Raw genomic sequence first — 27,678 nt, 5'->3', positions numbered from 1 at the left:
ATCAGCAGTCAAAGCATCTGCAACAGAGCAGCAAGACTAAGCGGCAGATCCACAAACCATGGACACGCTGGGTGGGTGTGGCCCTGGAAGAAGGGGTGAACCCAGATCAAGCCAGCCACCCTGACTAGCCACAGTTTCAAGTTCCGTGCTTCACTGTGAGAACGTGCATCGCTGAATAAAATGGAAAAGCAATCTAGAACAATTACACACACACACACACACACACACGTGCACATGTGCAGTACACATGCACACACATGCACAAGCCTGCACACATACTTACTCACATATGCTCACAGACACACACTCACACACACAGAACACACACAGAGCACATATATACATATACAAACTGCACATACACACATACACAGAGCACTCACACACACAGAGAGAGCACACACACAGAGCATACATACATACTCGCATATACATACATACACTTATAAACACACATATACACACACATTCACATATAAACACACAAATACACACCACACTCACATACACGAAAATGGAAAAAGAGATGAGGGAATAATCCACAGATAATAAAATTTCTGTTCTTCTCACACTATAAAACTATAGCAGAAAAATAAAAATCTAACACAAAAGCAAAGTTCATTCTTTCTCCCACAATCATGCAACTCACCCCAAAGCACACAGTGTACCCAGACCTCTAGAACATGCCCTGCTAGACTCAAACGCAGCACATATTCATGAGTTTCTAAATCAGCACAGGGTAGCAGCCTGAAGTGAAATGAATATTCCGCTCTCATCATGGCCCAGGAATATCTACCCCTGAGGAAGCTGCTGGCAGCCGCACTCTGAGGAGAACGTTCCTCAGACACGTGCTTACAAGGGACACTTCAGGAGGAGATGAGCCGTCAGCTTTACACACTTTACACACTGAGTGTGCATTTTCTCACTGCTCAGTCTTCCTTCTGCAGCTCTGATCACCCATATTCTTTACCACGTCAAGGCCGGGTGCCATGGAGAAGTTGTCGCATTTTTGCTTCAGGGGTAACGTGCTACTTTCTACCATTAAAGGTTGATAAATCTGTTCTGCTAGCTTTAAAATGGTCAGATCTTCTTAGAAACAGACCAAAACATACCTATAAATTTTTATTAAGTTTAACATAATTTATTAAACTTAAACTCTATTTTGTAAATTTAAAAATTTAAGATCTAGAAACCAAACCAAGAAACTTAAAAGATTAATTTAAGGGCTGGAGAAATGACTCAGCGGTTAAGACCACTGCAAAGATCTTGCAGAGAACAAGAGAACAGAGTTTGATTCCCATGGCTGTTCACAAAGACCTGTAACTCCATTTCCAGGGATCCGATGCCCTCTTCTGGCCTCTGTGGGCACTGCATGCATGTGATAACATACATGCAAGCAAAACACCCATCCGCACAAAATAAAAATAAATAATCTATTTTAAAGACGATCGCTTGAAAAGCCTGACGCAGTAAGGTGAATGCTCCTGACACAATCTACACGGATAGTTCTACTGGTGCTATCGTGTCAGGTGATTCAATTACAACTGAGATTAGGATCTGCAAGAGAAATTTACAAACAAGTGCCAGAAAGATCTAGAAGAGTCTGACACTCTAAGCCCAGCATATGATTCCACGTGACCTTTTAGAGACAGAGGGGAAGGGCGCAGTCTCGGGCGCAGGTGTGGCCTCACCTCTGTCTGTACCATCAGAGGCCTGTGCATCCGAAGGTCGTACACGATGCCATACACATCCACAGTGTTCTCGTTCTCGATCTGATAGATCAGGCGATCGATAGCAATGAAGGTGCCCGTCCTTCCAACCCCAGCACTAGAAAACAGAGAAAAGTAAATGCATATGTTAAAAAAGAAAAATAATAATGATGATGATTTAAAAAAAGAAATAAAATTATTCAGTAGAATTAAAAAAAGAAAGAAAAGAAAACAGAAGCGAGCACACTGCCTGTCAGTCGCCTCAGACCTCCCAGTGCCTCCATCAATAACCCACATCTCCACTGTCACTATTTGAGGCTAGCACAAGCACTGTTCCTCAGCCACAGCCTCACGCCAGAAGGGACACTCACTTGAGTTAAAAGTCACAAACAATCTTGCTAAACCTTCTCACAGTCCATGCCACTCAAAGGGTCCTGTAGCCTAGGGCAGAGAGCGCCATCTTTTGACGAAGCCTCTGCTCTAATTAATTCTTTTGTCTTTAATGCTAAATTCTTACTGTTCTACTACAGGAGAGGGCACACGCTTTCTGTAAGTGACCAGATGGCAAATACCTTCAGCTTAGTACACAATACAATGCAAATGAGTATGCCAGCCGTCATGACTGTGTTCCGATGAGGTTTTATATATAAAAACAAGCGGTTAACCTAGGTTGACAGGCTTTATAGCTTGCCAACCCCTTTCCACAGTCTCATGGCTCAGGCTTACTCCACAGTCCCCTCTTGCAGACTATGCTTGAATTTTCAACTGCTTATTGCACTTCCTCTTGGGCACTGCTTTGGGGAGGGGGGAGGTTGAGGTGGGGTGAGGGGAGGTCATAATATCATTCACTGCATTTTAAGTTGTTGCACAGGCATGAGCCGCCAACTACATTTACCTGCAATGCACCAGGATGGGTGATTCAGGGGGAATCTTCTTCATGTAGTCCCGGACCAGGTAGCGGAAGTTGATGAGCAGGTCGGTGGTGTCAGGGACACCGTGGTCAGGCCAGGAGGTGAAATGGAACTGCCTCAGAGGATGACTCTCACTTGTCTGCATCTAGAAACCAACAAAGCAGGTTAGAGATCCAAAGAGTCAAGATGTCTGATGGCATCACAACAGTTAGGGAAGTCGAGCAGGGCCTGAGAACCAGACTGCACCCGAGGCACAACGGGCAGGCATGGTTCCAACCAGAAATGCCATTCACGGTACATCTGGTCCCCATAACCAAATCCTCACAACGCTCCCTCCCGGGAAGGAAGGCCTTCATGACCCTATAAAGCCGGGTGGCAGAGATTAAGAGGAAGTGGGAGTGCCCACCCGATACTCAGCCCACGTGTAGCCAACACACCCAGTTCAATTTTGAGTTTAGATCACTTCTGTCCCCAGCTACCAGCCAGTGACACCCCCACACCCATACATCTGCTCCTCCTGGGAAGTGCACGAGCCCCATCCTACAGCCCAGGAGATCCACACCTGCTGGACAAGAACCACTTGGTAAGTCCTGGACTCTCTAGACAGTATATGGAACTACCCCATACCTAGCAAACACTATGCAAGTCTTTAGAACTATAGGGGTCTAAAGGAACACATATTCTCTCTCTCTCTCTCTCTCTCTCTCTCTCTCTCTCTCTCTCTCTCTCTCTCTCACACACACACACACACACACACACACACACACACACACACACACAGTCTGCTAATTTAACATCTGGCAGGCAGAAGACAGTGGACACTGTTATAACAAAATTAGTCAACCATACCAATTTGTATTCTGTCTTAGACCAAATTACCTGTAATTACAAAACTCTGTCCCCTGGGGCCAGTCCTATAGTCCTGTCCTTTCCTGTCTTGATTCAACTATACTCATGTGTCTGTACCTGAGCCTACCAGATGTCCCCTCAGCTGGGCGGTGGGCATCTCCATCACTGGGGCTAAGTTTTAATGTTTATTCGTTATAAAAGCAATAAATTTACGTTATTCAAAGTTTGAGAGCTACGAGAGAGGGCATGGAGAAACTTCACCACAGACAACTAACCTCATAAACATTACCGTGAGGGTTTACTGAGAGAAGAAGCTGGCTGCACGGAGCAGGGAGGAGAAGACGGACAGAAGCAGAGCCAAGCGGAGCTTCTCAGAAGCAGTTCTGCAGAGGGGCAGGGAGGGGGCACAGGGGGCAGAGAGCAGGGGTGCAGGAAGCAGGCATGCAAGGGCACAGGGGCCCAAGGGACAGGGGTGAAGGAACAGGGGGGTAGGGGGCTCAGACTACAGGTGATAATAAAAAAAAAAAAGTAGAGCTCTAGCTGTAATGTTCTTATCCCATAAAAGGGAAACATATGCATGTATTTCACATAATTACAAACCACTGTTTTAGGAAATGCCACGTGGAAGCCTATATTGGATCTTAAATAAGAAAAGGCTGCAGTGGGGACCACGAAATCTCTGGAATCTGTGGCTTCACTGACACAGACACCGTGAGGGCAACCGCAGCTCCTTTCATTATTTCGCCAGCTCTGTGCACAATTCCCCTTCACAAAAGTGAACGCCGAGCAGAAGCAGCTGCGGCTAGTAGACATGCCAGCCGATCTGGCCGGGCAAAGCCTGCAGAAATAAGCCTGACGTAGTTTAGAGGTCTCTCACCGACTGTGACCTTACTTATTTAGGTGGTCACACTGGTGTGTGCTAAACATCTCCTAAGGAGGACCTGAAATATTTCCCGAGGCCAGATTCTTTGAGGCCCAGGAACTAGTAAGAATTAGTGTTCTTTAAGGCTCATTCTTACAAACTAGGACCTGACCTATCAGCCGCTGTTAAAATGTGACACCGCTGCACAGCTGCTAAGCCAGGCATGGCAACGCAGACCTCTAATTCCAGTCCTGAGGCTGAGACAGACATTCATGAGCTTAAGGCCAGCCTGGGCTACCTCGTGAGACACTGTCTCAAAGCTTTGTCTCCTAGTATGTAGCACTGGCATCCCCCCATGCTAATTCCAGTCATCCCTCAGGATCCATATGGATTAATCCCAGGAAAACCTGGGAACACTCAGAATCCCAAAGTAATACAAGCATGTGCACAAGCAACCTGCACACGCACTCCTGTGAACAGTCATATACACATGACACATGTGACAGTCCACCCTCCATAGCCCAGGGGCATCGTGGGCTACACTATCTGCGAGTACGGTCCATGATGCTCACATTCCTCACAGACACATCCCTTCAGAACACACCCCTGCCATGCAACAACATGTGACTATATACCTAGCTCATCCCTAAACTATTTCTATTACCTAGCATATGTTACAAAGCTGTTATAGCGTGTGGCTTAGGGAATGATGAACCTAACGTGCACACGTGAAGCACAAACACGATTTTTACTGAGTACTTTCTATCCCACGTTGGCTGACCTCGCAGCTGGACAGCGCAGCAGGGTGAGAAGACGGGCTGTTGTCGGCACCACGCACAGCTTCCCTGAAAGCTGGACGGCGGCGCAGCACCACACAGCCAGAGCCTAGTTACCCGTTCTCCAAAGGCCGTGTATGTGGCTTCCAAGTTGTTCAACACCAGAAACAATGCTGATGTGGTGGGTATGATACTGTGGGTAATATACTGTGGCCATGGATAAAATTATCAAAGGACATGTACTACAGATAATAAAACAGCAGATACTGGACATATGCCCAAGAGAAAGGCAAACAAACACAGAGCTTACTCGTCTCTTAAAGAAGCTGTTCCTTCCGAATAAGGAATCGTTTGAAAATAAACGATGCTGAGATTGAGCTCTGTCACTAACGAGCCCATATTCCTGAATTCCACATGATGTCTTTACGTCGGAGTCTCAAACTTGAGCTCACTGGGTCAAAGGGGATAAGCATTATGAGGCCCTCAATATGAACTGCCAAATGTTAAGCCCATCTGCACACTCAGCTGTGGATATCAGTGTTGACTCAGGGTACTTTCTCTACTTTCAAACACGTTAAAAATAACCTCAGCCTCCTAGAATGTCTGTGTGATTTAACTGGGTTTGGTTTTGCAACTTTTGGGGGAAAGGGAGAATGGTGCATAATGCGCTAGAATCTGAATGCTAGAATTAAAATAAGCTGTTCCTAGCTGTAAGCACCCGCCCCCAACGCACGTCCCCACCCAGATGACCCAAAGGGCCTCCAGGAAATGAAATGTGTCACTGACATATCCATGCTCGTAGGACTCATTTAATCAGAAAGGACACAAAAGTCCTCTCAAGAAAGTGAAGCTCCTTAGAGCGCATGGAGACATGGGCACTTTAATTCTGAAAAAAGAAGAAGAAGAAGAAGAGGAGGAGGAGGAGGAGGAGGAGGCGGCAGCAGCAAAAATACTTTTCTCGTGCAGCAAATGTTAGTAATTTTTAACATTAATATCCAATAATTTTCTTGGATCAATCTTGACTTACGTTTTTCACCACGAAATCTCTGATGGTCCATTCCGGAAGAACAACTTCTGAGGTCATCGCCACAGTTATGTCCCCGTAGTCCTGAGCCTGCTTAGAAGGCCAGTACTCCTCACATTTGGTCTAGAACACAGGTTTGGTTGTATGAAAACACAGGGATCCCACACTCACCAACACCAAAGCCTCAACAACGGAGAACAAGTCATGAAAACTGAAACTGGGGGACTGTTCAGCCACTTAACTGGTTTTGTTTGACCCAAACAGAGATACACACATGTACGGACAAGTCACAGTAACATAAAAGACTCTTTAAGAGAAGTGATTCAGGTCTGTAAGGTAGCTCAGCAGATAAACTGCTCGTTTGCAAGCCTACAGACCTGAGTTCAGTGCTCAGACCCCATTTCCAGAAACATCACATGGAAGGTAGCCTTTGACCATGGATTTGCCGTGGCAAGTATATATACACACACACATACACACACACACACACACACACCATACACACAACATAATAATAAAACCAATGCTAAGGAATGATGTCTAACAGGTTCCAGTTACCACCTAGGACAGCACCGCTCGTGGTGAACACCTGGCCATCAGCAGCCACAGCACCATGCTGTCAGGACCGCCCTGCTCACAAGGGAGCGCTGAGGCAGAAACAGCCTGCTGAGGGCTCTGATGGCCAAGGAGGTGTGAGGATCACTGGCTTAGGGACCAACTGTCAGGCTTCAAGAAAGGAATCTAAACTTAAGAGAGGGAGAGAGGGAGAGAGGGAGGGAGGGAGGGAGGGAGGGAAGGAGGGAGAAAGACCTTATTCTAGGCATGGAAGTGCATGTGTGTGATCTCAGCAGTTGGGGGCTGAAGGAGAGTTGCTACAAGTTCAAGTGCAGCCTAGGCTAACAGTGAACCCTGTCTCAAAAAAAACAAAAACACACAAAGCACAGAATACTAATAGCTAGGATATTGTTTGCAGCATGGCACAAGCTTTGCACAGCCTCAGCCAAAGCCCCATCTCCAGCCCCCAACCCCAACACTAAATAATAGTAATTAATAATCCTTCATGAAGTAATAGTAATGCTCATTCCTCAGGTACACATTTTTTTTAATTTGGCATGTATATTTTCAACTTGTCTCTATTTACGGAAATATGAGGTTTTATTCCTAGAACAGATCTTATCTGTGACAGAAATGACATCAGGGTTCCAAGCCACACAGGAAGAGAGGGGCTGCTGGAACTCGCCTAGAGAGAAGTCTGAATTTTTGCCTTTTGTTTGTTTATTTTTGTTTTTGTTTTTTGAGACAGGGTTTTTCTATGTAGCCTTGACTGTACTGGACTCACTTTATTGACTAGGTTGGCCTTGAACTCCCAGAGATCCACCTGTCTTTGCCTCTCTGAGTGTTGGGATTACAGGCATGAGGCAAATTTTGCTTTTAATGTCAAAAACTAAGTTTAAAAATCGGTAATTTAGGAGCCAGTTGCTTAAGAGACTAGACACGCTGGCTTTACGGGCACAGAGCTGACAACGGCCACATGGTCTCCAGTATCTCACGCCAGGCCTGCAGTGCCCGCTGCATTAACCCGGTGGACTAACTAAACTAACCCACTCACTAAGTCCAGCAGCAGAGAGTCAGTCACAGACACTTATATGAGCTCACCAAAACCATAACAGAAAATGTCTTCAAGATTTAAAACATTCTCTCTAAAGGCTAAAAATACAGAAGATTTTTCTAAGGATGAAAGTATTAATGTTTGGGAAGGGAAGGCTGCTTTTTAAGAGGCAGGCGGATTTTTAAGACACCCTCCACAAGAAAAATCGATTTACGGTTTTCCAAAAGACTCTTACCCTTCCCTGTTCCACACATTTGGTCAGCATAACAATGGCGTAGACGTTTTTCTCCCAAACCATACGCCAAAAGTCTTTCAAAGTGTTGGGTAGAGGTCCTTGTGTGGCAATGAAGTCTTTCTTGGAATGGTAGCCCTAGGGATAGGAAGCCCGGTCGTCATCAGACACACAAAGGCAGACGTGTTCTTACTCAGAGAAGCCCTAGGGCTGTGGGAGCAGCCCCCCACTTACAGGCATATGGTTGGCATTGATGTAGTCATCCGTCGAATGGGTCTGGACTGAAAGCTTGACTCGAGAAATATCATCTGTTGGCATCAAAGGAAAGAAAGATCCTCACTCTGACGCACTTTTCGGGAAAGTTGCACACGAGAAAAATTTTACAAGTGCCAACTGGCTGACACGCGGCTTCACACAACTTTTAGTCACAACTTCATTTGATCCCCGTGGACACTAGGATTTGCACCTAGGCAGCCTGATGGCAAGGCCTGTGTTCTCACCTTCCCAGACTAAGTAAGACCTTGCTCCCAGCAGCTTTGGGGTCTGCTGAGAGCAGGTCAGGTGATAAGCAACCTTATTCATGTCACAAAACCATCCCACGGGCTTACAAGATTTCAAAATTAGGAGTTTCGGAGATGAAGTGACATCTCCAAGTCCTTCCATCTGGGGGAACAGCAGGCAGAATTTGAACTCAAGAGCCTATTCTACTCTGGCAGAGGAAACATCCAAATTAACCTCTTCCCACTGCCCTAAAAAGCTGTTACAGGGATGGTGAGACGGCTAAGACATTTAACTTAAGGTGCTTGCTGCCAAGCCTGATGACCTAAGTTTGACCCCCCAAGATCCACAGGTACACACGCGCGGCAATTCCCAAAAGCAGGAAAAGACTTCAGTGTGACTGTCACTTAGCTGTGGAACATGGCCGACCAATCAAAGAGCTAGGCAAGGAGAGAGTGACACGGGGCCTGTTCCTCTTGCTGCCCCTTTCACCCAGAACGATACAAAGCAGAATAAGAATGTAACCGTGACTGGGCCATCTAGCATGGCAGCTCGTTTTCTTCGCCTGCGAAATGACCATTTCACCGCCATCTGCTACTCTCCAGGCTGAAGAGGTACAGGTTAAGTCAAATGCCATCCCCCTCCTCAGAGTGCTTGGCTCATTCTAGGTAAAAGGCTGTGGGAATACCTGGGGCTGAATGGTGGTGGAGAACCAGCGAGTGGGTGTCACTGGTTCCCCACCTCTCTACTGTTCAGGGTGGGGTGGCCCAGGGACAGAGGGAAGGTGACAGGGATAAAATGACTCACAGGGCAGGACGTTGTTATAACGGTTCTTCCCTCTGTTCTCCGCTATTTCGGCTGCGTATTTAGGTAGACTTATTCCAATCAGCTTCAGATCCTGCAAACAAAGCAAAAGAGGTGTGTGCATTTCATCGGGGCATGGGGTGTGGTAGGAAAAAAATAGGAACTCGGAGATGGAACAGGCTAGCTAGCGCTAACTAGAAAGAGGTGCTGAGCATCCAACCTCCAATACCTGTGAGTAGGTTCTTGTAGGGTGTGGCCGTGGAAGACGCATTCAAGTTAAAACGAAGTCACACTGGACTAGGGTACCTCCTTAGCCAAAACAGGTAATGTCGTCATAATATGGGTACAGAGACACAGACACACAAGAGGAAACATCTCATGTGGTGATGGTGGAGGCAGAAGCCATGCTTCCCCCAAACCAAGAGACAGCGGGGATTTCCAGAACCTGGGAGAAGTACGGAGAGATCTCCCCTAAGAGGCTAAGTGGGGAGCAGGTCCTGCTGACACTCTAACTTTGAGCCTCTTGTCTCTAGAACAGTGAGACAACCAGTCTGTTGTCTTCAGCCACACAGCGTATGGTACTTTGATATGGCCGCTCTTGAGACTAAACCAGAGGTGAAAAAGAAAAAAAAAAAAAAAAAAGGAAGAAAAAAAAAACCTGGTGATTCTTGCCTTCTAGGGGCTAAAAAGCTAAAGGGGGCGTGGCCAGGAGTCACTAGCCTAGCATGGCAGAGTGAGGCGCACAGGCCACAGAGAGAAGCAGACAGCGTAAGGACAAATACAACAGACGAAGACTGAGGAACCTGGAGGAGGCAGTGGTGACACTGAGGACGGACTGTGATGGGGTTGCGAGCAGGAGTCTAGGAGTACAAAAGCAGACTGCAGGAGGCGTATCATGTGTGTGTGTCGGGGGGCAAGCATGCACGGACCTTCTGAGAGGGGACAGTTCTTCAACTAGTTTGGGGAGACAGAAGGTAGTAGTGTCTCGAAGACAAGAGACTGGCAAAGAAGCTCGTAGGCCGGGGTTTCCACAGCATCCCAAGTCAGCTCCGACCCCACAGCTATCCAGTCCCAGGCCTCTTAACCACTCCTCCGGCTTCTTGACGGCTCATGTTGCTTATTAATGACTCTAGTTAATGGGCCCTGCTTCAACCCTCCCTATCTCTCTCTCTCTCTCTCTCTCTCTCTCTCTCTGGATAATCTTCAGGTATCCACAAGCTTAAACACATACTCTACCGGAAGTGACGGTCTGCATGAGGAGGTTCCTAGCAGGGTGCCCCAGAAGGTCCAACACAATCTTCTCTCCCCTCTAAACCACCTCTTCACCCAAAGCTTTACCACAAACAGATGGCAAAAAAAAAAAAAAGAAAAGAAAAGAAAAAAAGGAAGAAAAAGAAAAAATTTACAGCCATGTACCTCATATTCCTCTGCGAACCCACAGTTGGAGTCAGCTTGCTGCTTCTTAAAGTAGGCCTCAAAATTCTCCACTCGGATTAACTTGGATCTAGGAGAATAAAACAATGTGTTGGCTTTTTGGGCTTGCTTATTTTTCATCCAATCAAATCATACTCAAAACATAAAAGTGAAAGCTATAAAAATGAAGCTACTCACTTTTTAGGTCTTCATCATAGAAAGGAAAAAGGAAAATAAAGCAATTAGAAAGATGTGCTCATTTTGGAAGTAAGCATCAACTCAAAAGAACAAAGGCAGACACAGTGAGGGGCGTGGGCTAGAGATTAATGTAATGTTATTTAGAAAACAATGAAATGTGGATCACCAAAGCAGCCCTATTCTATAACCAACCATGTCTGTGACTTGAAATAATTTTTTCCTTGGCTCGTGATAACGCACTCACTTTTGTAAAATATGACAATTACCTACTTGGGGGGGGGATGCCTGTGGAGATGGGTCAGGGGGTCAGAGCACTGCTGCTTAAGCTCAAGGACTTGAATTCCAATCTGCAGCACCCACTTATAACAACAGGTGTGGCCACAGACACTTGGAACCCCAGTGCTGGGGCAGGTAAAGGCAGGAGGGTGACTGCAGCTTGCTGGCTGCCAGCCCTGCTCTGGATTTAGCAGAAAACTCTGTCCCAAGGGAACACAGTAAACATCACTAAGAGTAAGATACCCATCATCCTCTCTGGCCTGGGTACACAGGTACGCCAGATGCACGCACACGCACGCACGCACGCACGCACGCACACATGCACACACACAGAACCCTATTAGTAAGACTGAAGAACATGTGGGGAAACAAAAATAAAGGTGGCTTCAGGAAAACAGTAAACAAAGACTCATTGCAGAAAACAGCAAGAACTTCCAGATGACTGTGGCCAATCTGTCAATCAGGGAAAATGACAGCTATTTCTATCAAAAAAAAAAAATATGCTATATATAGTCACAGAACAGATCGGGGGACTGAAAATCTTAAAATACATTTGTAACTCAGAGACTTACTTAATTTGAGAAAAGGACACTTCATTATGCTTGGCATCTTTCCTATTTTGGAAGAAAAGGGGGGGGAAAGGCCCATTAGATTAAAAAAAAAAAACCTTCATTCTGCTTTGCCACCTTTTACATATACAGTGACACACTCTCCCCAGGCTGTGGTTCAGGTAGGATACTAAAGGGGTTCACCAGTACCCAGCGGAACATAGAGCTAGCTTACCACTACCCAGCCCAACATAGAGCTAGCTCACCACTACCCAGCCCAACATAGAGCTAGCTCACCAGTACCCAGCCCAACATAGAGCTAGCTCACCAGTACCCAGGCCAACATAGAGCTAGCTCACCAGTACCCAGGCCAACATAGAGCTAGCTCACCAGTACCCAGGCCAACATAGAGCTAGCTCACCAGTACCCAGCCCAACAAAGGGTGGGCTCACTAGACCCAGCCCAACATAGACCTAGATCACCAGTAACCAGCCCAGGACATAACCAGCTCATCAGTACTCAGTTTCACAGGCAAAGCAGGAAATGCAGACTAAAAACCTATAAACTATTTCTCATTGAAAAGAATCAAAATCTATTCAAGCAACTTTTAGGAATTTCTCTGTGTGTGTGTGTGTGTGTGTGTGTGTGTGTGTGTGTGTGTGTGTGTTTATGCGTGCACGCATCCCATTACCATAAAAGCAAGACTCCTTATTCCATGCTCTGCTTTTAAGGAAGCCCCTGTGTAAATTACTGCAAAGAAGTGAGGGCAAGCCCTGAAAGACAATCAGATCTAATGCTGCCATTTTGAGCACCTGCGCTGTTGGCTCAGCTCCGCCTGGTGCTGAAACACACCGCAATTCGGCAGCATGTACCAAAATGCGAAGAAAGCATGCCCGCTGACCAGTAACTATCCAGCTTGGAATTCAGCCTAAGAAAATAATCATGAGCATGTCCAAAGGCTAGAGACGAGGACATGTAGCTGCAGTCAAAAATAATTAGCATGTCCAATAAAATGGTTAAATAAATGATGATAAATACCAGGCAGCTACTTAAAACGAGGCTGAAATGAAGACCTCCATCAGGTCATGTGAACAAAGCAGGGTAGACATTAATGTGTGTGACAGCACTTGACTAGGGGTGAGCTACTGTTTTCACTAGTTAATTACATCACAGGGTGTTCAACATGGAATGAGATAGTTGCCAGCGTCCCCAGCTCCCTGAGTCCAGCGCTCAACACAGAGGATGTTAAGCCTTCCAACAGCTAGTGAGAGTGGACCCTGAGCTCCAACTTGGCCAACTCTGAAACCATAGGAGACTCTTAACACATTCATAGGCTCCTGGCTTGAAAGCAGCTCCCTGCGTACAGTGTCGGCCTGATGTGGCTGGGATTGAGGCCCAGCATCAAATCCTCCAACTGGAGTCAGGGGGAAACAAGACTGGCCAGATGGCGAGGCTGTGATGAACACAGGGCCTCTTTCAACTATTCCCTCTGATTTTACAAACGGTTGCAGGTCCTTACAATGCCAAGTTCCCTGACACGCATGATGATTCCATAAGCAATATCACCTTTTCTTTCTCCAGAAGATGAAGCCTCCCACAGCCACGATGGCCAGGGCACCAAAGATGCATCCGAACACTGCTCCACAGATGACACCTGCGGGAGGTTCCAACAGAGGCACTTCAGATGGCGTTCACGAGGGGCCATGTGCTACCCCCAACAACCAGCCTGAGACAGTCATAGGGTTCAGGGAGAAAGGGGGTGTGGTGCGCACAAGGGAGAAGTAAGTATCTTTGGATGTAAAATTAGAGCAGCTTTCGGGGGGCTGGTTTCTTTACCCTCAGCCCATCACTAACAGGACGGTCCTGGAAACAGCACAACCCTTCCCTAGGTCTCAATTCAGCTGTGAACTTAGGAGCCTGAGCCAGCTAGATCAGTGGTTTTTCTTCCTGTCACCTCTAAGCAGAAGCACCCACAACACCACACCCACATAGCATGGAAGCTTACTTTTGATGGGCTACTAAGGGGGCTGAGTAGGGACCCCCTGAGTTTCACTTCTGGGTAATCTGTTCTACTCTACTCAGTAGTTAAGAAAAACAGACTAACCAACCAGTCAGCACCGTTCTCCGTTCTGAAGGAGGGAACCCTCACCTTAGGTCCCTGAAATTCCCATATATCTAGTTCTGTGGTATTGGGTAGGAGGGGCAATTCACAAGGAGTTTAAGGCTAGAATTTCAGGCCTGCATTTAAGCCACTGTGTAACACTGGGCACACCCCACCTCTAGGCCTTGGAAGCCTTATTTCTAAGCAGAGGCTGGCTAAGACCATTTCTGTGGCTCCTTCTAACGTGAACATTCAAGGACTAAGTCAAACAAACCCACAAATGACTTCGAAAGCAAAGGACTAAGAGATCTGCAGAAAGTGTGACTGGTTTTAGAGAAGGAGAAGTAGGGAGCAGGCCTTCCAAGCACCCCAGACTGGGGAGCTAGGCTGACCCCTAAAACCAAAGGATGTGTCCATTTTAGAGAGGAAAAGACCCAGGCACCTCGACCCTCCTAGATGCCTAAGAGAGGGGCACGGACAGCAGGCTCCTGCAGACGCAGGGCACAAAACCCACTGTGTTGATGTCAGGGATGTTGATGTCAGGGATTTTGTTCCCTCTACCTGGATCTTGAGGCAAGAACACGGCCTCGGAGTATCGACTGAAAGACACATAGCTCTCATCGCCGTTGATGATTCTGTCATTTTGATGGCTATAGGTAATGTTAGTGAAGCCAGCAACACAAGCCCTGCGGGGAGACAAGGGAGAAGAAGTAAGGCAGCTGAAGTGTGTCTACCACCATGGTACATAATGTTACATTCACGAGGCTCAGCAAGGACCCAGACATTACCGGTAGGAGCCCAGAGGCTCCAGCCTCCCGTTGTAATAGCCAAGGGTGATGGATTGGTTCCCCACATCAATTTCATATTTCAAGACTTCCGACAAGCCCTGGGAACGCCCCTTCTCTCCTATGCTGATGAGGTAGGTCACGTACGTATCCGAGGCCCCCTTTTTGAAATCTTCGTATGTGTACTTCAAAACATCTGCAGAAGGTGGCTCAGCTAAGAAAGGAACACAGAAGGTGAATCCGGAGCGGCAGCACAAAAACGCAAGGGTCACAAAATAGCTCAATAACGACACAGAGGCTGGATGGTGATGCCAGCAGCCACTGTCCCTCAAGCATCTCCGGGAGCAGGTGAATCCTTAGCACTTGGCTTTTACCACTCCATACCTTCAACATGAGTCTCTCACAAAAGCTGACGATCCCTAGTCTCAAGCAAGAAAAACAACGGTGAGGAAACCTGCCTGTGCCACACTGCCCACACTGTGAAGCTGGGCTCCTACCTAGCCCTGACCTCCTGGCCCCGAACCTGTGTCTTTCTTGTGTCAGGCTGCTCTTGACTGGCCTGGTCACCAAGCAACAGGATCTCTTTCAGTCAGCGTAGGTCTGAGTTTGAAATTTGTTGAAAACAAATTCAGTGACAAAAGAGTTAGAAAACAGGGGCTGGAGAGATGGCTCAGAGGTTAAGAGCGCTGACTGCACTTCTAGAGGTCCTGAGTTCGATTCCCAGCAACCACATGGTGGCTCACATCTATCTATTATGACATCTGGTGCCCTCTTCTGGCCTGAAGGTGTACATGCAGGCAGAGCACTGTATAAAAAAAATAAATAAATCTTTAAAAAAAAAAAAGAGTTGGAAACAGACTCAAAGTTTTAAAAATTGAGGGCAAGGGAGACCACCAGTATGTTTATCTGTGTTCACAGAGATGTAGGTGCATGTGTGTGAGCTACTTTGTGTGCATATGTGTCCATATGTGTGTGGAAGCAAGCTTGGGGATCATTCCTCAAGCGCCTTGTGCCTTTTCTTCTTTTTTGCTTTTGCATCAGGGTCTCTCTCTAGCCTGGAACTTCGCCAAGCCAGCCTAGCCGACTACCCTGGGAGCCCAGGGATTCTCCGTCTCTGTCTCCTCGGCACCAAAATTACAAGGGTGTGTCACATGCACAGCTCTTTATTTACTTTGCAAGGCAAGTACTTTACCAACCGTGCTATCTCCCTAGCCCTGGTTTGTGTAAAACCAGGTATTGTGCAGCTATCAGAGACACCCTTCCTACTGCCACAGAAGAGCCATCCCAGCTCCCCTCCGCTCTCTCCCGGAAGACGCCCTTCACGGAGCCCCACAAGCAAGCTTTCTGTGCTTGCTTTCAAGAGCAAGTGCCCCTACATTGGCCAGCCACCGCGCGTGTATAAACAGCTGCAGGGATGGCCGCCCCATGTTTCCATTCCACCACAAAGGTGCTGTACAGTTGTGACAGGGACTTCAAGGCCAGGAAAGCTTGAGGTACTTGCTAACTGAGCCTTCAGAGCATCGAGACAACAGCTGGAGCCCCACCAGAGCCAAAGCGCAGGCTGCACTGGAGGGAGGCGTGCACTTATGTCACCAGTGTGCCTCACTCACGGTCGCGGTGTGAACGAGAATATGGCCCCACAGGCTCATGTATCTGAATGCTTGGTCGCCGGTTGGTGGAGCTGTCTGGGAAGGATGCGGAGACGTGGCCTTGTTGGAGGAGGCGTGTCACTGAGGGGTGGGCTTGGAGGTTTCAAATGCAGTCCCGGTGTGAGCCCCGCCCCTTCTGCTTCCTAGCAGTGGATCAAGACTTGCGCTCCCAAGCGCTCCTGCTACTGTGACTTTTCTCCACCATCGTGGACTGTAATCCTCTGAACCCGTAAACCTGCTAAACGCTTTCTTTTATGAGTGGCTTTGGTCATGGTGTTTCATCACAGCGATAAGAAAAAGCCAGGCGGTGGTGGCCCAGACCTTTAATCCGACCCTCAGGAGGCAGAGGCAGGCAGATTTCTGTGAGTACTGGGCCAGCCTGGTCTATAGAGCGAGTCCCAGAGCAGCTAGATCCACACAGAGAAACTCTGACTCAAAAAGAAAAAACGAGAAGAGAAAAGAAGATTGGGGCGGGGGGGGGGGGGAGGGATGTGGGGGTGTGGAAGGGGGGAGTGTGTCTGTGTGTGTCTGTCTGTGTCTGTGTGTGTGTCTGTGTGTGTGTCTGTGTGTCTGTGTGTCTGTGTCTGTGTGTGTGTGTTATGTCTTATGTCATGAGTTAACCCATGCCGCCGGCCCCTTCTTACCTTCCCCGGTAGTGAGAACGACGGCGTAGGCTTTGATAGGTCCATGGCTGTCTTCAAAACCACTGAACTCAACCTTTACTGAATTGTGACTGACAGATGTAATATTAGGGGATCCATCTGGAGGCGGTGGGTCTAAAACAATACAAAACAATCAAAACCCAACAGTTAAAACCAAAGAAGGAGAAAAACTACCAGGTAGAGAATGTGTTCAAACGCCCTCTACAAGATGTGCCCCTGCCCCTGCCCAGGAAGGTCTGCCCATGCTCAAGAAGACTCGGCCCAGTACAGGAAGACCCGCCCATGCCCAGGAAGACCCGCCCCTGTACAGGAAGCTGTATACAGAGCTCATTCAAAACATCCCAAAGTAAGAGGCAGGAAGGGAATAAGTACTGTGCAGAGACATGGGTCCTGAGCAAGCCCGGTGACAAGGACTCCACAGATTTACCCCACACATTCGCCATCAGCTCTCCAGCTTTATCCAGTCAGAAAGGATCTCACACTTCCCACCCCTAGTAGGGCAGCAGCAAACCAGCTTATCCAACCCCGTCCTTCACATCCCTAACCCTCAGCACACAGGAAGCAAGCAATAAACCCTGGCCAAGATCTTCACCCCAACTTTCCTCTCCTCCAATACTTCCTAACCCAGAGAAAACGCAACTTTGAATTTAACTTGTGGTAAATTTATAAATATTCATCTGCAAAATGAAGTTCCCAATGAAAAAGTGAGAATCACTGTGTGAAATGATGTGCGTGTGTGGTCATATCTGCTCAGCTTACCCCCCTCTACTGGCTACCTCTTTTCTTTGTTTGTTTTCATGTAGCCCAGGCTACCTTGAACTCCCTCTAACAGCCAAGGTTGACCTTGACCTTTTGATCCTCCTGCCTGTACCTTCCATGTGCTGGCATTATAGGTATGTTATGCGCTACCACACGCAGTTTACGCAGTGTTGGAGACTGAACTCAAACTCTCGTGCTTACGAGGCAAGTGCTGACCAACTGAGCTACAGCCCCCACCCAGAGATGTCTCGCTCTAATGAGCTGCTCTGCCCTGCGCCAGGTGCTAGGCTCAGCGCAGGGAGCACAGGCTCGGTCACCGTCTGTTCTGTAGCAGTTTATAGACAGAGCTGACACCATGAGAAGAGGAGCTACAAAGGGGGAAATGAAATATTCACGGCTCCCACTACGTTCTACAAAAGCAAAGTGGTGAGCCACCGGGTAGGGTGCTGCTGTGTACTGCACACGTTAAGGAGCTCCATGCCCACTGCTTTCCCTGAGACTTTACAGCGCACAACCTGGGCAGCCATGTATGTGGTCTTCAAGGTGTAACACACAGCTCAACAGTCCTGGAAGGTAAGGAGCGCGTCTCCTTCTCACAGCTGAGACTCTTAGCCAGGGCAATTAGCTTTTCTGAGATCACGTGAGTGCTAAAGGGAGAAACTGAACCCAAACCCAGTCCGCCTATCTGTTCTGAGCCTTTGTCTACAAAATACTTCAACCATTTTCCAAGTCAGGCCCCTATAGCAAGAGGCGCTCTTAGAACAACCACTAATTCTTTAGAAGTTGTCAGATATATTCTTATCTCCTGAGGAATATTTATCTAAAAGTCAAAAGACACAAAGGGGGATATAACACCACCACCCCACTGGCTGATAGAAAACACAAGCTCGGCGAAGACCGAGGAGCAATGGACAGACAAAACAAAATCAATTCTTCTCAAGAAGGGGTGGGGGGAGGTAGGAGGGAGAGAAATGAGTGGATATGAAGGACTGGCTGGGGGACTCCCGCACAGTACGCCATCTTTTCTTCCCCTAAATCAACTCAGGCTCTTGTCAACAGATGCCAGAGAAACGGATCCTGACTAAATACACAGTAATGCTGTGGCTTTAAGTCTTCCTCCGTGACTATGGTGGTCACATTAATACGGCTATATTTGAAAGAAAAAGAAAGCCCTTATCTTGAAGTGATCCATGTGGAATATTTACAAGGACAAATAAAAACGGTCAAATTGGGTTTCAGAGCCATCTTTCCAATACGGGAAGGAAGGAGGGAAGGAGCACACGTGTGCTGAGCGTGGCCAAGTACTGATGAGTGTCTAGCAGGACACAAGTTTCATCCCACTGTCCAGACTTAGTATATATTTGAACCTTTCTACATAAATGCCTTTCTCACGTGCAATAAGGGAACTCCCTATTGTAAGAGAGAGAAGAGGAGGAGGAGGAGGAGAATAGAAGAGGGAAGTGGGGGGAGGGGACGGGAGGGGACAGGAAGGGAGGGGAGGGAATATGGCAGTGAGTTATTCTCACAGAATCGCAGAACTACTCAGGATGTGAAACACACATCTCTCTTACTCAGCAATTTTAGCTTAGATTTCTGCAGAATGAGGTAAGCATTCTGCTGATTAAAAAAAAAAAAAAAAACTTTAAGGGAAAGTAAACACCCTAAAAGTGCTCCTGGGCTGCACCTGCATGCTGCTGGGCCAGCCACTCCAGGGGTAGCGAGTTCCCCGCCACAGGGCCCACCTGTGATGCCAGTGGTACAGGTGATCTGGGTAGGGGGTGCCATCTTTACACATGACAAGGTGGCAATGCTGATGTTGTACGAGGTAGAAAATTTCAAATATGTGACTTCAGTCTCGCATTCTGTGCCGTCCTCGGAAGTGCAGTTCTCCAGGCGTGTCCTATTTCCCCAGGCATCACTCCTGACCCCCAGGTCAAAGCCTGTGTTCATGCCAGGAGGGCAAGCCCACTTCAGAACCAGAGCTGCCTCCTTGGGGACCACTTCACAGCGGAAGGAGGTCACTGGCGCAGGTTCTGCAGAGCAAAGAACAGGGCAAGGTGAGGCTCAGGGCGAGCAGAGTTCAGTTCCCAGCTCTTGCTCCAGCGTGGGCTCATGCTCACTCATGCGGGCTTTTCCCTTGTTTCAGGCTACAATTACAAACGAGGTCTCAGCAACACCACGGAAACAACCAAGTGCGCACATAGAGCGGCAGGACAAAGCCAACTGAGCAAGAGTCACTCCAAGCCACGGAGATCTTTAACCACATCACAGGAAAGATCAGAGGCCAAGCTCTGAGCTCCACTGCCTCCATCCCGTCACTGTCCACCTCCTGTAGATCTACTCCCACTACCCTGCCCTCCTGCAAATTCTCCAATCCCGTGTTCTCTCCAGCCTCGGGGCCTCTGCACCAGCTGCTCCTCTGCCCACATGCAGGGTCAAAACCCTGTGATGTTCACGTGGTTGGCTCATCACTCCCCCAGATCTATGCTCAGTCACCTTGTCATGGGCATCCTCGTATGACACCCTAGATTAAAAACACCACTTCCCCCTTCCCTGGTGTGCCCTCCTCCCTCTTCTGAGCCATAACCATCACCTAACGACTTGCTCGCTTTTATTTCTTATTTGTTTTGTTCAGCAGGACGAAAGTTCTAGAAACACAGGAACCTAACATAGGCAAGTGTTCGATGAACATGGTTCAGTGAAGGAACATAATGGCATCAATATGTCTTTAATGAGCTGACAGGCTGTCTTGGAGTGTTCCGTGTCCATGATTGCCCACTGCGGGCAAGGTTGGGGAAAGTTGTCTGCGTGTGAGTGCCACGAAGGGAAGAACAGGGCCCGTGAGGATCATGGGAGTACTCACCCATACAGAACAGCTTCGAACCAGCTCCCAGTGACACTGTATCATTCCCCACTTGTGCAACGATCTCCACTGTGTACGAGACGCCAGGGATTAAGCCGGTGACATTCTCACAAGTGGTTCCAGGGCCTGTCACTCTGGTGACACTGCTGACATCTCCAGCCTTTGAGATACGAAGGGTGTAGACATATGAAGGAGAGGACACGTCCAAGCTCTTCCACCGGATGGTCGCCTCAGTGGTGGTGGTGTTTACTTCAATGTGGGACACACGGCTGGGCCCTTGGTTTAAGAATAAACAAACAAACAAACAACATGAACCACTTTGAACTCCGGGCCTGTTTTATTTACTCTATCTAAAAGCTGCCTGGTTTTTTCAAGAAAGAATTAATACAATTAAGAAGTAAACCTTCAGAAGATAATTTCCTGGGGCTGGAAAGACGGTTCAGTGGCTAAGAGCACTGCCTACTCTTCCAAGGGACCTGGGTTCAATTCCCAGCACCCACATGGCAGCTCACAACTGTCTGTAACTCCAGGATCTGACAACCTCACACCAACGTACATAAATTAAATAAAAATATATTTTAAAAAAAAGAAGATAATTTCCTGAAAAGATAGAAAAGTATACATATTAAATCTGAAAAGAATTTAAAATGTTCAAGTTTCCTTTTAATATTTAATTATACATATTTTCCAATATATTATTAGAGAGGGGAGGAGGGAGAGAGATCGCACTATAATTTCCAACTTCCTTTTGGAATCTGACCAGTAAAGAAGGCAAAGCCAAGGCTGCGCTAGCTAACACTTCCACCATGCATCCACCTGAACGCCGCAGAAGCATCTGTCACTGTCACAGAAGAGATCCTCCTCTGAGGGGATCTTCAGTGCTGGCAGGACAGCAGTGCTCTACTCCACGCGTCTGAGGAGTGACCAGCAGGCACTACATCGTTCTCCGTTCTCACAGGATGCTACTTCGTGCTTCCAGAGAACAGGCATGTTCACACGGCTCCCGCCATAGTGCCCACAAGGGCAGCAAAGCCTTTGCTGGGGTTTTCAAGTTAAGCAGCTCTCCCACACCAACCTGAAACCCAGAGGCATAACCCACGCCCTCTCCATCAGTTACTGTACTTCCTCCACACGAGAGGCCGGAAGCACCCTCTCTGGCCATTCTCCCCTCCCCCCCCCCTCCCCGCCCCAAGACTCACGTGTGTACTGGGTAATGGAGCTGGAGTCGCCTTGGACCTGGTCTGCTTCTGGAGAGATGGTGACATTATATAAGGTGCCTGGGGTGAGGCCCTGCAGGATGATCGATGTCTGAGAACTGTTGGTCTTGTTGGAGCCATATTTAGACTCTAGAACTACGTTGTAGATGTATCCAGAAGCACTGTCCGTATTCTGCCACTCCAGCTGCATTTCAGTGGTGGTGACATTGACCACGTGGATGTCAATCACAGCACTGCGGTCTAAACAGAGAGAGAAAAGTGTCTAATTGTGATTCCAGCTTCATTTCAAAAAAACTGTCTGTCGAAAGAAACAACTCTTTTGTTATCCAACTTTCCAATGAGGTCAGGCGCCATGCACAAGGGCCAGCCTGGGCTCCAGAGTGAACCCTGCCTCAAAAAATAAATAAATAAATAAATAAATAAATAAATAAATAAAAATTTAAAAATTAAAAATAAAAATAAATCTCCAGTGAGCTCACAAAGGCCAAACTGTCTGTGTGCCTATGAAGACCAGAAGATCGCCTGACCTAGGGGGAAAGGGTGGCTGTGAGCGTGCGAGACGGAAGAAACCAAATCCAAATCCTCTGGGAGATCCTTCAGTTCTCTCAACTACTAGCTAGTCTTTTCTCCAGCCCCACCTTCCATTTCTTACTCAAAACTGGGATCCCGATGTAATTGACCTGTGGCAATTCCTCACGCTTTGTACTGAGGAAGGGCACACCTCCTGCACCTATCCTGTGTCTCAAGACGGGGCATGCTGAAGTCAAGTGTGAGGAGCATCTATCGGCCCAATAGCATCTATGCAGCTGCAGCAGGTGGATTTCAAGTCCAAAGCCAGCTTGAGCTCCACAGCATGACCCATCTAGACCAATAAGCTAAGTGTTGGTTTGTTTGCTTGTTTGTTTGTTTCTTTGTTTTTCATCATTCACTCAAAAGAACACGCATTTCATATGAACTGCCTGGCACACAGAAGGGGAAAACAAGAAGGAAAATTGGGGAAGAGCTGTATAAACCGTGATATAGTTGCATGAGCCCTTTCCCTAAAAGCAGGAAAGTCATGCTAACTATAGGGAGGGTCATTATACATGCATAACAAAATATTCAAGTATAAAATAAAATTAGTTGTATAATTATGACAGCAATGTGAACAAAGGGTATAGCTGTGGATACAGACGAGGAAGGAATTCAGTCAGAAGAGAACATTTAAGAGTTACATATGTTCCCTTCCCCTTTAGCGTGGTAAATACACACAACATACTATTTATCATTGGCCATCTGTTAATGTGCATTTTGGTGGTGCCAAATATATCACTAGTAGTGTACAAACATTACCAAGATTGCACTCAAAATGTTTTCATCATTTCTCAATGTAAAATCTGTACCTGCTTATCACTACCTTCCTAGTAGTGATTCCATCCACCCGAGTTCCTTTCTGTCACTCTCTGTCACTGTGAGCCCGCCTGTTCTAGGCACTTTGTATAAATGGAAGCCTAACTATTTGCCTTTGAAGGTATGGTGACACACAGAGGCAGGAGGATCTCTGTGAATTTGAGACAACCTGTTCTATATAATGAGTTCCAGGCCAGCTAGGGCTACATAGTGAGACCTTGTTGCTAAAAATAATAATAAAACAAACAAAATTATTTTTCTATGTGCGACTTATTTCACTTTGTAAAATATCCCTTGTGTGACTTACTTCACTTTACATATTTACAAGGTATAGCTACGCTGCAGCATTACATGAGGATTTCACTCCATATGGCAGAAAAATATTCTATTGTTGTAGACTATAGAGAAAACCATATTTTGTCTATGTGTACGCCAATGGATACTGGGTGGTTTCTACCTTTGGGCTTCTGTGAATGAACACTGGAGCACAAACAGCTGTCTGAGGCCCTCTCTGCTTTTCAGTTGACAGACACCAGGAGATCAGAAGGTATTTGCTTCACTTTGCCAAGCCTGCCTTTAATGCTGTTCAGCTATGTCCCAAGCAATGACGACCACCATTCATTAGTGGACAGTAACTCTCTGCGGCCTCACATCCAACCCTTCTTGCCACCCATTCTAAGGAACTTACTTTTAGGCCACGTACAAATACAAGGCTGATTTTAAGTTATCCCACAAAATAAGTATTGCCAGATACGTTGGCACACACTTTTAATCTAACACTTGGGAAGCAGAAGCAGGTTGATTTCTGAGAAAACCCAAGTGGGTCTACAAAGGCTATGAGTTCCAGGCCAGCCAGGGCTATACGGTGAAACCTTGTTTCAAAAGTGAGTAAGAAAATAATAAATGAACAAGCAGAATAGGGTAACTCACACTGACAGGGGGAAATATGAGGAGAAAGCAGATCATAAAACCATACATGAACAAAGACAGCAAGGCTTGTAAAAGGTAAATATGTGTGTTTGTAGGGTCTGGGAGCTAGCTATGGGAGCATGCAACCCTAATCTCAGCATCTGTGAGGTGGATGAGTTCAAGGTCAACCTTAGTCACACAGTAAGTTAGAGAGGTACGTGAGACCTTATCTCAAAAGGGGGAGGAGGACTGGCAAAGGTGGCTCAGGGAGTAAAAGCACTTGCCACATAAGCTTGACGACCTAAGTTCGATTCCCAGAACCCACAGTGGAAGGAAAGAACCAGCTCCCAAAGTTATCCTTTGAAACTACACACACACACACACACACACACACACACACACACACACACACACACAGTGTAGCACCTAATTAATGGTTTTACGTGTGATTTATTTTTTTTTATTTAGCTTGACTTTATTTTTGTATAGTTGATATGCACCACAACAGTGAAATATTTTAAGATTCTTTTTCATAAAAAGAAAAAATAATATTTGTAAACCAAGACATCTATAAGTTATGCTGGTTTCCTATAAGAAACGTCAAGGTCAGGATACTTACTAGTGGTACCATCAACTCTTCCGGATGGCCCTTTAATCCCACCTGGCCCTCGTGGAAATATTTCAAAATGATAACTGGTTCCAGGCGTTAAGTCTTCAACGACAAAGCTCTGGCTTGTGGTTGTAACATTTCGTCTCCTCTCCTCTCCGTCCGTCGTGATGACAATCTCAAACGACTCTGAGTCATTGCTTCTCCAAGCCAAACCAATCTCCCTCGTGCTGACATTTATCACTCGGAAGTCAGAAACTGGACCAGGGGCTGAGGACGACAGCGAGTAAGGTTAGATGAAGAACGCCCATCCCCGGGCAGGGTCCAGTGGTGGTAGAGCCCACAATACCAGAACTTGAGCAGCTCTCACCTGCAGGATCCCATCTGAGACCAGCCCGGGTGCTCAGTGAAAGCTTGTCTCAAAAACATAAGTATGTAAAGGCTGTCTCCAGAAGACAGGATAGCCAACCCTCATAAAACACTGCCTTTTGCTCTTCTCCATAGCGAAAACATCAGTACAAGCCCCTTAAAAAACTGACGCTTTGGGCTAGATCACTTGGCCCAAGAGTGTAGACAACCATGCCAGTCACCCACAGGCTGTGCAAGGCGGTAAGGATTCCCTGGCTCTGGAGGAGGGTACTGGCCGTGGCTGGCTGCTTTAGCTTGAGCACGTTACTCAGCCTGCCCACATCACCTCAGGCATGGTTTCCCTTCCGTAAAGTAAAGCTAATGCCAGCCATACCCACCAGGACGTCCTAGCACTCAATGACACAGCGCAAAAGTAGCACATCGTAAGCCACTGATCGTGTGGTTAGGGTCAATCAATGATCGCCACCGTCATTACGTCTCACACCCGGAAGGGCAGCCATGTGCAATCCTAGGCATGTGACAGACAGGACAGGACAGGACAGAGCTTCCTCGTCTTGTATCTATACCTGGCACATGGTACACCACGAGAAAGGTGAGCCATAGAGTGCTGGTTAGTTCTTATGACTAACTTGACAACGACCTAGAGTCTCCTGGGAAAAGAAAACGCCACTGATATAATTGCCCAGACTGGATTGTTCGATGGCCACATCTGTGAGTCAAGGTCTTCAATGATGACTGAAATGGGTAGGCCCCGCCCACTGTATCCGAGGCAGGTGGGCCTGGGCTGTTTAAGAAAACTAGCTGAAAGCCAGCCAATAAGCTATGTGCCTTCACAGCTTCTGCTTCTGCTCCCGCCCTGGCTTCCTTAAGTGATGGACTGTTTGCTACCCAGAAGTGCAAGCGGACATAAACTGTCTCTTGCCCCGGGTTTCTTTGGTCACAGAGCTTACCACAAGCACAGAGAAGCAAACTAGACCACACAGCAAGGAGCAAACTCACAAGTGTACACTTGGAGGAAGGCTGGTGTGCCCTCGGTGTGACCCAGGGAAGGACGAACTGTGACGTTGTACAGTGTGCTGGAGGTCAGCCCGTGGATGACGGCCTCAGTCTCGTTGACAGTCTGGTTGATGGAATAGGTCCCGTCAGCCATTTGTATGTTGCAGGTGTAGGAAGCAGATGAGCCGTTATAGTTGCTTTCCCATGTCAGGGTCATGCTTGTGGCGCTGACATTCACAGGTCTGATGTAAAAAACCTGGATAGGATCTTTGACAAAAACACAAGAGAAATGGAAAATAATCAGAATGGTCAATCAGAAGGAAAGAAAGTATCATCAGACTTCTCGTCAGTCCAGAGGAACCCATTTAGGGGCTGGTCCCCCTCACCACTAGCTCACCGTGACCAGAAATGTATGTGGGCCTCACCAAAGTCAGGCACCAGTGAGGACACAGCCAGGCCAAGTGCGCCTCACAGATGTTCCATGTTCAGTTTCTGAGCAGACCTTAGATTTCAGATCAGGCAAGAGCATGGACTTTCACATGTACTGCAGGGGACGGGGAGGCAGAGCCAGAAAAGTCCTCAAGTTGGGAGGGGGGGTGTGCAGAGCCAGAAAAGTCCTCAAGTACAGATCTACCCAAGAACAGACACTTCACATCATGAATTAAAGGCCTCACACCTGAACAGAGAGCATACTGGATTCTAAGGCTACCTGGAATTTACCAGCCAGGTAGATCTTAGGAAAGCCATTAAATTACTTTCTTATCTGCGAGACAGAATAACTCACCCTAAACTTACAGAAAGACGTGAGAACACTAGACACCCCCCCCAGTTATCTACTCTCCCAGCCATCCTGTCTGTCCTGTGCCTCAGGAGGCTGCACCTTGCATGTGACATCACTGGGGACCATCTACACAGCCTGTGAGCATGCTGTATCATCAAGTGGCATGGGCGAGAGGCTGTGGCTGGCTGGCAGAAACAATCAGCCTTACATCCCACGTCTCCTGCTTTCACCAGGCTCCAGAAAAACTATCTCCTCCCTGACTTCAGCTCTGGGGGGTAGCTTTCTACCACCCACTAGTTTGGGCCCTAAAACTGATAGTTTCCTTAATCCTGACCCACGTAACCAAGTCACTTGATAAATACCAGATGCTGTGTGTGTGTGTGTGTGTGTGTGTGTGTGTGTGTGTACACACATATATGTGTGTGTGTGTGTGTGCACATGTATGTGTACATGTGTACGTATACATGTGTAATATATTTGTGTATGAATGTATATATGTACATAGCATATATATGATATGTGTGTGTGTGTATGTGTGTGTGTGTGTATCATACTCACCTGTTAAGATCCTAACTGCTAAGTTAATGATGTTTGAAGGTGAGCTTTAGGAAGGTGACTAACCCTGAGGGTGGGAAGAACATCATGAGTGGGGCCAGTGTCATTGTTAAGAGGCCCAAAAGCAACTCGTCTGTACTGTGATATAAGGAAGGGGACCCACAACCAGACACCAGCCATCTCTAGCACTTGGCTTCAAACTCCTAGACTCCAGAACTGTGAAAAGTAAATGTTTGCCATGTAAGCTGTCCCGTCTGTGGTAATTTGTCACATCAGCCAAAACTAACACACAGGTATAGAACACAAACACCATATGAAGAACACACG

The 27,678-nt window shown here is 47.2% G+C and overlaps 1 protein-coding gene and 1 pseudogene across 2 annotated transcripts in view; both read right to left on the bottom strand.

Moving 5' to 3' along the window:
* Positions 1 to 27,678, bottom strand: part of LOC311593775 (high mobility group protein B2-like) — a 529,125-nt pseudogene that overhangs the window by 278,601 nt on the left and 222,846 nt on the right. The gene's annotated exons all lie outside the window — the stretch shown is intronic.
* PTPRJ (protein tyrosine phosphatase receptor type J) overlaps positions 1 to 27,678 on the bottom strand; it is a 154,068-nt gene that overhangs the window by 5,254 nt on the left and 121,136 nt on the right. The window contains exons 6-22 of the mRNA XM_084774773.1: positions 26,019 to 26,282; positions 24,663 to 24,920; positions 21,728 to 21,985; positions 20,529 to 20,804; positions 19,408 to 19,698; positions 16,889 to 17,020; positions 14,599 to 14,809; positions 14,372 to 14,496; positions 13,276 to 13,363; positions 11,734 to 11,775; positions 10,691 to 10,778; positions 9,278 to 9,368; positions 8,207 to 8,280; positions 7,976 to 8,110; positions 6,135 to 6,254; positions 2,605 to 2,765; positions 1,692 to 1,827 (exon numbers count right to left, since the gene is read on the bottom strand). Of these exons, the coding sequence (XP_084630899.1) occupies positions 1,692 to 1,827; positions 2,605 to 2,765; positions 6,135 to 6,254; positions 7,976 to 8,110; positions 8,207 to 8,280; positions 9,278 to 9,368; positions 10,691 to 10,778; positions 11,734 to 11,775; positions 13,276 to 13,363; positions 14,372 to 14,496; positions 14,599 to 14,809; positions 16,889 to 17,020; positions 19,408 to 19,698; positions 20,529 to 20,804; positions 21,728 to 21,985; positions 24,663 to 24,920; positions 26,019 to 26,282 (2,750 nt within the window). The remainder of the gene's footprint in view (positions 1 to 1,691; positions 1,828 to 2,604; positions 2,766 to 6,134; positions 6,255 to 7,975; positions 8,111 to 8,206; positions 8,281 to 9,277; positions 9,369 to 10,690; positions 10,779 to 11,733; positions 11,776 to 13,275; positions 13,364 to 14,371; positions 14,497 to 14,598; positions 14,810 to 16,888; positions 17,021 to 19,407; positions 19,699 to 20,528; positions 20,805 to 21,727; positions 21,986 to 24,662; positions 24,921 to 26,018; positions 26,283 to 27,678) is intronic.

This window comes from Acomys minous (assembly GCF_964271855.1).
Source record: "Acomys minous genome assembly, chromosome: 3".
NCBI classification, from domain to species: Eukaryota; Metazoa; Chordata; class Mammalia; order Rodentia; family Muridae; genus Acomys; species Acomys minous.
This window is presented reverse-complemented; position numbering and strand designations above follow the sequence as displayed.